Below are 10,507 nucleotides of genomic sequence, written 5' to 3'. Positions count from 1 at the left end.
GGGTGGGTGGGGGGTAGACAGGCGTGGATCTGGAGCTGAAACACTCTTTGTAACTCACATATGCTGTTCCAGACCTGAAACTACATGCTTTGTACTATTTTTTTGGTTGGTGGAGAAGAAACATGTTAACTAGACAGTTTTTTTTAAATGTTGCTCAAAATGAATTATTTATTTGACTGTTGTATAAAAGCAAAATCACACTCGCCAGAATGCTGTTGTATTGGATCAGCTCTAGTCATGTGAAAGCTGTCTGTTGTTAGGATGAAATGGAGCTGTCAGACAAGTTCGAACTGAAAGAGTCAATCTGTGGAACTACTGGCAAAAAAGATTGAACCTCTGCTATAGAGACTGCTGCTATCTTGAATGAGAGGCCTTGTGACCAATAATAAAATGGTAGTTTTGACTCTTCATGTGTTGTAAACATGAGCCCATGTGATTTCTGCTCACCTCGTGCTGCCTTTGTGTGTTAGTATTGACTGAAGGTGTTGACTGAGAATTTATTTAGTTCATTCTCCCACCAATACATACCATTTTAACATTTTTCTTTAATTTCTTATAAGTTAAGCACTCTTGATTAGTTGCAAAGAGAAATCCCAGCACAGTATTCATATCTGTGACAAACGCCCCATTTTCTGTATTATGGTATGTTAATGTTTTCAAATTAGACTATTATTATCATTAACTGAAGTACCATCTTTCATGTCTGGTTAAGCACTTGGCTTTCTTCGTTGGCATTTTGGGTTGCTTTTGAGGGGAGGTGAAGTGGGCTCATCTGTCATTGTTCTCAGTGTCACTCAAGACATGTAAAAAAAACCTTGGTGTCATGGGAACGACACTCGAAGTGTTTTGCATCTCATGCCTATAAAGAGAGACCAAAAAAATGAGAATAAGCAATGTCAAGATAACCATGCTTATACTATAAAATGTCATTTGAAGACTTGAGGTTTAATGAATTCATTGCATTTCCTTCTATTCCAGGTCACTGCTAAAGGAGCTGGTCTGAACCCTAATGCCAAGGTGTGGCAGGAGATCCCTGCAACACAAAGTGAAGCTCCTGTGGATGGCAATGTGGCCTCCCCCTGGTCCCAGAACAATACAGCTGAAGGTAAAGGAAATTTCCTTGTGTTCTAAATCTCAGTTCCATGCAACTGATTTGTTAGTGTTTTTCCAGAATGCATATACCCTACTGTTCAAACATTTGGGTGGATAAGATTTTTTGTAAACATTTTAAAGTCCCTTGTGCTCACCAAAGCTATGTTTATGTAATGAAAAATACAGTAAAACCGTTATATTGTGAAATTTTTTAATGTTTTCTATTTTATAATGTAATTTATTCATGTAATGACACAGCTGAATTTTCAGCAGTCATTACTCCACTCTTCAGTGTCACCTGATCCTTCAGAAATCCTTGTAATATGCTTATTTGGTGCTCAAGAAACATTATTAAATTTTTGTTTAAACCATTAAAATAGAAATCTTTTTTTACATTATAAATGTCTTTACTGTCACTTGACCAATTTAATGCATCCTTGCTGAGTAAAAGTATTAATTTATTTTTAAAAGCCTGACTGAACCCAAACTTTAAACAGCAGTTGTGAAGCATTTGTTTTGATGGTCTGTGTACATGTGCAGACAGATGACTTTTTCCCAATGTTGTGCCATACATATAGCCAGTTTAGACAATAGATGACCTGCCCATCTCAATCCAAGCAGCTGAGTCCTTAATATTTTCAAGAAACGGCTGAAAACACATCTCTTTCATCTTCATTTGACCCTCTAACTCTAGCACTCTCTGTTCTAATGCTACTTCTAATTTTATCTGCTTGTTTTTTTAATAATAACTTGACCCTCTAACATTTGCACACTCTATTCTATTTCTATTCTAACTACTTGTTTTATTTATAAAGAAAAAAGAGCCTCTAACACTAGCATTCTCTATTCTTTCCACTTATTTTCTTTTTATTTATTATAATGACCTTCTAACACTAGCATTCCCTATTCTTTTTCTATTCTTTCAACTTGTTTTCTTTTTATTGATTATAAAAACAAAATAAGCAAACAAAAAAAAACCTTGCTACTTAAACTGTTATGTGAAGCCCCGCCCACGAACCCCGCCCCCTACTGTCACCCTATTATAAATATACTTAATTATTATGAAAATACCAGAGATGGCTTAAATAACACAGATAAACTATATTGTCGCAGTCGAGTGTTTGTCTTTGTTTTATCATTCAAAACTTTTATATGTTCTGTTTACTCAGTTACAGCTAGAATAGCTATGTCTTTGTCCATATAAGGGATTTCCTGGAGGGTCATGAGTTCTCTACTTCTGTGACTGGATATGTGGATTTTCTGTGTGAGGGCGCCCTCTGGCGTCCAGTATGAATGAAACAGACATCATGTGTTTATAGTGCTAATGGCCAATCCATCATTTTTTGGGGGAATTATTTATTTTTTAATAAGTATCGGTTTAGGCACCGGAACCGTTTTAAAAGTATTGATTTGGCACCGGTATCGAGAAAAAAAAACAAAAAACACACCCAACCCTGTATATAGCGAGGGTCCGACCACGTTTAAAGCCCAGAAATGTACCAAGAACATTGACAAAATAGTCCACGTGATATCAGTGGTTCAACCGTGAATTTATGAAGCTACAAGAATACTTTTTGTGTGCAAAAAAAAAACTAAAATTATTTTATTCAACAATTCCTCGCCCCCCGAGTCACCCTCTGCCTCCATTATGGAGAGTACCACAGCACACACAAAATACATAATAAAATCTCATTTAATGTATTTATGATTTTAATTGTTTATCTGTCATTTGTTTTTGTTCACATAGATAACTCTGTAGGTAAACCGTACACGCCCGGCTTCTCCACTCCTGAGGACAACAGCACCACTAGTACTGTAGTAGGTGTGGTGAACGGTATGGACCCCCCTGACCAAAGCTTCCCGGTTTCTGAGCACACTACAGCAACTAATGGTATGTAATGTAAATACGATACGCTTCATGTGTACATGTTAATTAGATAAATCTCCTAAATCCATCACTGCTAACTGTTGTTGGTGTTTTCAATCAGCAGACATTTGCCAAACACTTACCTTTGTTTATGCTCTTTGTTTACATGCAGTGGAGTCCAAGCTCCCTGAGGAACAGCCTGTCTCTCAAGAGACTTTGCGTGAGTCTCTCAAAAAAGAATTGGAGTTCTGTTTCTCCAGGTAAGTGCAGCCGTGTAATGCGATGTAAGCTTTCAATTTAATGCAACTAAGTAAACAGCACTTTACGGCCATTCTCCTCCCATCAGCTGCGTTTACCGATGCTCCTCTTTCATCCCACAGGGAGAACTTATCTAAGGATCTTTACCTAATATCTCAAATGGACAGTGACCAGTTTGTCCCTATTTGGACTATTGCCAGCATGGAAGGAATCAAGGTCCTCACAACTGACACGGACCTCATCTTGGATGTCCTCAGATGTACGTGCCTGCATTTTACATCTATGGTCCAGTATTTTTATTCACAGTACAAAAATGAATATTGCTCTGACCGCCTACAGCATCTCCGATGGTTCAAGTTGACGAAAAAGGGGAAAAGGTGCGGCCAAATCACAAGCGATGCATCATCATTCTGCGAGAAGTCCCTGAAACAACACCTGTTGAGGTGAGAAATATTATCAAGAAGTAGAAGCTGTGGCTATCTTAGGATCCTCTTATATTTATGTGCATGTTTGTTGTTCTCATCAGGAAGTGGAAGCCTTGTTTAAGAATGACAACTGTCCCAAGGTAATAAGCGTGGAGTTTGCACACAACAACAACTGGTACATTACATTCCAATCGGATACAGACGCTCAACAGGTATGAATTTCTGCTTTTATTTAGAGATTAAACAAATTGCTTACCCTTGGATTTGAAACTAATTGGGTTTCCTCCATCCAGGCATACAAATATTTAAGGGAAGAAGTAAAGACATTTCAGGGAAAACCAATCATGGTAAGGTCTTTACAAAAATGTGCAGCATTAAATTCGTTTATACATGTCAGGTGGGTTCTTACCTTTTTCCGTTTCCTGTTCTTAGGCCAGAATAAAAGCCATCAACACGTTCTTTGCGAAGAATGGTTACCGCAGCCTGGACTGCAGTGTGTATCCTCAGCAATCTCACACTCAGTCCCAGTACAGCTCCCCTCTCTTCATGCAGCCTGTTTACAGCCCCCAGCAGCAGTACCCACTCTACGGCATAGTACCTCCTACCTGGACGCCATCTCCGACTCCATACTTTGAGACACCCCTCGTAAGTCTTTCTAGTTTGACTAGGGATGCACCTAACAATCGTTTTTGTTGTAATGATTTTTTTAATTTCATTGTTTTAACTGATTCCGTTTTCCACAGGCACCTTTTCCCAACAGTGGTTTTGTCAATGGATTTAGCTCACCTGGACACTACAAAACTGGCTCAACTTCTCTCAACCTTAGCCGTCCCTTTAGCAGGAACCGGTAGGTCAAGTTGGGCACTTCATTATACTACCAGTTTATTTTGAATTAATTAACTGTATAGTTCTAACCTCACTATAGAGTGCAACAGGGTTCTGGCAGTAAATTCATTAATGAAGGAATTCAAGGGAATTGATGGTAACTTAAACCGTTAAAAGACAGCATTACTGTGAGCTTTGAGGTTATAATCTGTGGTATATGCTTTCGTTGAAGCTAACAGACTGCATAATTTCAACTTTCTTTAATTTTAAATAATCGTGTTTAGCAGCGGAATTCCTAGTGAAAAACTACATTACCCATGATTCTTCAAAAAAATATCCACCAATCAGAGAATCGAAAGAACACTTTAGGGCCCACCCACTCTCATGAAACACTGTGAATGATGTGATAGTCTCCCTACACTCTCAAACTACTTATATTAAATAAAAAATTAAATCAGTTTTAATTTGTCATTCACAATGTTTCTTGGGATTGTAGTTCTTTGCCTCATTAAAGCCGTTATGTACAGTTTTGTACCTTTGTCTGTTAGAACTCTTCAATTACTATTTTTTTTTTTTTTTAATTTCCATGAGAAAAATGACTGTAAGAATACTCTCAGAACCAAGGCCACTGAAAAAAGGTGCGGGCACTGTTGTACTCCATTTTAAAGGATGTCTGAAATCTGCATTCCCATTTTTTTATTTGATAAAAGAAGTTAGAACGTTTCATTCATGTACAAGCTTCTTTTTTGTAGTGTAAGAATGTAGGCAGTTACAGTAGATCACTTGGATATTTTTACTGTTCCCACAGTGTTCCACTCTATTCAAGAAAGAATGTAATAAATGCCTTCAGGTACAGCTTCAAAAACTTCAAATATCAACAATCATCAATCCATTCTTACTATCCTGTTCAGACAGCTACAATACCAGCTCTGGTGTTTAGCTCTCTAGCTCAAAATTGTGGTTTACGGACAAAATTATTGGGGGAGGGTTATAAAGTAAGAGAAAAGAATTACTGCAATTATTATCACCTTAATATTTCCATTAACTAATTATTTTGTGTCTTTATTATATTGGCACTCAAATCATTACACTAACAGCTTTTTATGTTGAATGATCTTCATGAGCAGTGGTTAAACATTTCTGTATGTTTTATTCATTTAAAGAAACATTTAGATTAAGGGCTGTCAGAATTAATGTGAAAGATAAAATGTTAGTGCGTACAGTTCTGCCTTGAATTGATAAAAATGTGTTATCTAAAAAAAATTATATTTTACTCAATTTACAGCCCTAATTTAAATGCCTGAAGTGAGTTTACAGAAGATAATAAACCAGAAAAATATTAGGGGTGTAACGGTTCACAAAATTCATGGTTCGGTTTGATATGACACTGTGGTGTCAAGGTTCAGTTCGGTATGTTCGTAATTGCTTTCGTCGCTATGTTGGAAATATTTTAAACCATGAAGGCGAGCCAATGGATATCACATAAGCAACGTGCAAACTTTGTGCAAGAGTTATGCCAGTGAACGTCTTTATCTCAGTCAATTCACTATGCAGAAAATGAAAGTAAAAACGGAATCACAGAGTAATGACAGACCTTTCTGCATCTGCCACCGCATATTCTCTCCGAGACGGCGAGATGAATCTACTTCAACATATGCTGATAACGGTATATTATATCTAACTGTTTTCATTTATTCCCTTAATATTTCTCTTGTGGCCCGTACATGGTGAAAAAAAAATTAAGAAACGTATTTCATGTTAAACAGGTTGTTTTTGAAAGTCGGCGCTTTAAATAAGTGAAATAAAGCTTTTTATTTAATTGTGTTTTTTTTATTGATGACTGCCGTGTTAACATTTTAATTATAGGCCTATATTTAATTGTATGATAGACCTGTTTTAAAATACAATTTTTAAAACATTTTATTTGAGGAGTAAATAGCCTTATCTTTTGTTATCCTCACAGTATGTCAGTTATGCGGTTTTGCGGGGCAAATTAATTGTAATTTCAATTTAATAATAAAATGTAATAATAAATGTAACTTCATAATAATAATAATAGGCCTAATAAAAATAAGAATGTAATGGGCCTACATTAAATGGAAATGCCAAATCCTCCTAATATTGCCAATAATTGATGTTTTTGACAATATCTCTGGCTATCGTCGATACAAGATCATCGTCTTTCGATGCACCCCAGCAAGAAGAGGTTATCACGGGGCAGATAGCACGTTGCCTGTTACGTCATTTGGGCTGCCTTGTTGAGCGCATTGGCACTGAGAACATTATATTTCACACACTTTCAGCTCTTTTATTTTCCAAATGTAATAGGATTAGTCCAACAAATCGTTCGGTTTGAAATGTGTACCGAACCGAAAGCCTCGTACCAAACGGTTCAATACGAATACGTGTATTGTTACACCCTAATATATATATTATATATCCATATATATTATATATTTATATATCCAAAATAAAAGTTTTTGTTTACCTAATATATGCGTTTACTCTATATATTTATTATGTATAAATAAATACAAACACATGCATGTGTATATATTTAAGAAAAATATGTTATGTTTATATATTAAATATATTTATATATATAATATAAGATTATGAATATATAGATCTATAAACATGTAAATATTTTCAAAATATATACTGTATGTGTGTGTATTTATATATACATAATAAATATACACCGTACATATATAATATTTAAAAAAAACGTATTTTTGGTTGCGATTAACCTTTTGACAGCACACTATATATATATATATGTATATGTTTATATTTATACAAATTTAGACAGATGCACTGTAAGCTCACTGGCAGGAAAAATACTGGTTTTAATGCCAGAATATGCCTGTTTGTCTCCATTTTTATTTTGGAGTAATTGCATGCTGCCCATTACTTGAAGAACCATCATCTACATCCAGACTTGCACAATTATTAGCAAAAAAAAAAGTTTGTATGGACAGAAGATACTGTTACATAGAAGCAAATCTCATGTGTTTTTCTGTTTCTGCTTTTTGAGTAGGAACCATGTGAAGCCTCAGACGAGGGCTAATGATGGGCTGTCTTCCACTGTGTCTCCGGTGGCTCTTGTGGATGGGTTGTCTGGTCTGCACAGTCCCCAACCTCCATCCAGCGCCGGGCCAGTGCTGTCATCCACTGAACTCAACTCATCCTTTCCACACCTAGCTTCCAATGATCCAACTGATGATGGTACCATGGCGGGACGTGGAAGGTTTGTCAGGTTTTCCATTCTTAATACTGAATGTCATCTATTGTAACAATGTAAATGTCTTTACTGTCACTTTTGATCAATTTAAAAGGTTCTTGTTGAATAAAAGTATTAATTTCTTTTTTTTAAAAAAACACACTTACTGGCCCCAAACTTTTAAATGGTAGTGTATAAATGATCAAAATAGTCATTAGTTGCTGCCCTCTTTTCCGGGTCCCATGTGACCTCCAAAATGTAATCCTTTTATTTTAGTGTACCCTTGTGAACTAGTGCAATTATGGAGTGTTTCACCTTTTTAGAATGTCATTGTAATTAAATTTCAATCAGATCGTACATTTTATAAATTTGTGTTAATCTTTTGTTTCAGGAGAACGACATACAGAGGCACTCGAAGGCGGCGAGAGGATGATCGCACAACAGTAATGCTTTTTTTTTTTTTTTGTTGCTGGTTACAGTTGAACCTCTTCTTATTTATGCCTTCTTAATTGTTTTTTTTTTCTTGTTTGTTTCCACAGAGACCAGTTCCCCTGTCTCAAGTGAAGGTACCGCCCCCCAAGTTTGACCTGGCTGCCTCCAACTTCCCTCCGCTGCCTGGCTGCTCTGCCAGTCCGCAGGGGGAGCCTGTGCTGGAGAACCGGCTCTCTGATGTTGTACGGGGCCTGAATAGGGAAAAGGTATGTTAAAATACAATAATACGTTTTAACACCACTCTGATTGTTTTTGTTTTGCTCATTGCGTGTGGTTTAATTTCTCTCCAGCAGCAGGATTCAAACAAAGAGTCCGCTGCGAGTCCCGCAGGCCCAGCCTCAGAGGAGACCGTCTCCAGGCCCACCCAGCCTGTAGCCAAGATGACTGCTCACGTCCCTGGTCCCGTGACCTCCAGGTAAACGATTGTTACAAATGACTGGCATTCTGAATCTTGTTTTTATTAGTGTCTGAGTTTGCTACTTGTCTTGTAGCTCCAACCACCTGGAGAAGAAACCAGAGCAGGTGGAGCCTCCGGTTTATAAAGAGACGTCTGTGACCTCTGCCCCCGTTGCAGCTGTGCCACCCACCCCTGCCCCAACAGCACCTGGTCCAAAGCCTCAGGCCAGCTCGGCCACACCTGCAGCCACCCCCCAATCTAACACTGCCCCCTCCAGTACTCCTGCGCTGGTGAGTTATTGCTTCTCTCAGGCTGACGGTTATATTCAGAATGGCCAAGTAGTCAGTGATGTGAGTGTCTCTGATCTGCCTGAAGAACTATAGACTCTGTGTTCAATGGGATGTAGGTTCAAGACCCCATTCTTTTCTCATTTTCTCTCTCCACTTTTCCATTATTTCTAGTCTGTCCTACAAATGAAACAGTCCTATTCTAGATGTAGGATTTGTTTGTTTTTTTGACCTGGGTGATTAATGTTCCCTTACTCCCTGCCCTTACTTGCATTTTTTTTTTGTATTTACATAGTACCAATGTATGAGTATATTCCATCATATTATTAAGTTTTATTGTATATTTACTTTTTTTTTGTAATATGTAAATATTGCAGCGTACCATGTAACTTATTTGTTTTTGAAAATATTAATGTTGCAACATATAACAGTATTTTATTTATTTACAGGGTTGTGATTTTTCTTTTCTTTTTTATACATAGTTCTGTATTTTCTTACCTGAGAAGTATGATGTGAATTGTTAAAATCTGAATTCTTTATCCCAAAACACTGGGTTACATATGTTTTTAACATAATACAGTAGAAATATTTGGCTTTTTAACTAATCAAAACTATTATCAATATTTTTTTATATTTATATATATTTGTTTATTTTTTTACAGAAGTGTTTTATGCTCACCAAGACTGCATATATTAAATTTATTTATATTTTAGTTTTTTATTTCAATATGTTTTAAGATCTAGCTGTATTAATCTATAAAAATAAAACCTGACAAAAAATGAAAATCTATAAATATAATCTTAATATAAATATTTTCTGTGGTAACCTCTATGGTTGAACGTTTAAAATCAAGGAAATTAAGACTACTGTAGTATTGTACAGTATAATATTATTTTGCAATAGTAATGTCTTTTTGTTTAATAAATTTTTTTCTTATCTGATCACATGCCTTTTATTTATTTACTTATTTACATATGGTTCGCATGGGTAAATATATTAACACCCTCCATCTAAACTGAAACCTAAAACGGACATTAAGTCTCCCAGACATTTCCATATACCACAGCTATTCAGAGTTCTGTAACCTATCTTTGAATATGTTGTTGAGATGCGTCTCCTACCCAGTACTTAAAGGCTAGTGCAAATTGAGAAACCTTTTTCTAATTTGTCCCCTCTTCTCCTAAGGAACCTCGCAAGCTCAGTTACGCTGAAGTATGTCAGCGACCACCTAAGGATCCCCCTCCTTCAGCATCCACTTCCAGCCCCAACAATGCAAGCACGCAGCCTCTGAGAGAGCTGCGCGTCAACAAGGTGGAGGAGCAGCAGCCCTCCAGCCCTGCAAACAAACAGGAGCGGCCTCAGGAAACAGGGGGAAACTGCAAGGCCAGGGAGGGCCGACCGGCCCGTGACTCCCAGGGCTTTTCTCGCAGCAATGGACCCCCCAGAACCAGTGCAGGGGGGTTCAAGCTACGGGAGCAACAGAGACGCCCTCCTTTTGGCCATCGCGGTTCCCCCCAGGGAGGTTCCAGACACACTGGGAAAGAGCAGAATATCCCCCCCGTATCGCCAAAGTAAAGACTATAAACAGAAATCCTTAATGTATGAATATTTTCACACGCATATATATATATATATATATA

At 37.1% G+C, this 10,507-nt stretch overlaps 2 protein-coding genes across 2 annotated transcripts in view; both read left to right on the top strand.

Annotated features, from left to right (window-relative positions):
• The window catches only part of LOC107571503 (ATP-dependent 6-phosphofructokinase, muscle type-like), an 11,489-nt gene extending 11,157 nt beyond the window's left edge, over positions 1-332 (top strand). Inside the window, exon 17 of the mRNA XM_016257825.1 lies at positions 261-332. Within this exon, the coding sequence (XP_016113311.1) occupies positions 261-332 (72 nt within the window). The remainder of the gene's footprint in view (positions 1-260) is intronic.
• Positions 333-422: 90 nt separating this feature from the next.
• Positions 423-10,481, top strand: LOC107571495 (la-related protein 4-like). The gene is made up of 17 exons (XM_016257814.1): positions 423-461; positions 979-1,105; positions 2,840-2,983; positions 3,132-3,219; positions 3,340-3,476; positions 3,557-3,660; positions 3,744-3,854; positions 3,936-3,989; positions 4,075-4,287; positions 4,386-4,489; positions 5,276-5,317; positions 7,508-7,717; positions 8,082-8,133; positions 8,230-8,388; positions 8,473-8,597; positions 8,674-8,869; positions 10,053-10,481. The coding sequence occupies exons 1-17, from the start codon at positions 423-425 to the stop codon at positions 10,440-10,442; spliced, it is 2,295 nt and encodes a 764-aa protein (XP_016113300.1). The 3' UTR covers positions 10,443-10,481.
• Positions 10,482-10,507: the final 26 nt, after the last annotated feature.

The sequence above is a fragment of the Sinocyclocheilus grahami genome, unplaced genomic scaffold (assembly GCF_001515645.1).
Source record: "Sinocyclocheilus grahami isolate Dianchi unplaced genomic scaffold, SAMN03320097.WGS_v1.1 scaffold29.1, whole genome shotgun sequence".
NCBI lineage: Eukaryota > Metazoa > Chordata > Actinopteri > Cypriniformes > Cyprinidae > Sinocyclocheilus > Sinocyclocheilus grahami.
Note: the sequence above shows the minus strand (reverse complement) of the source record. Positions and strands in the feature narration are given on the sequence as shown.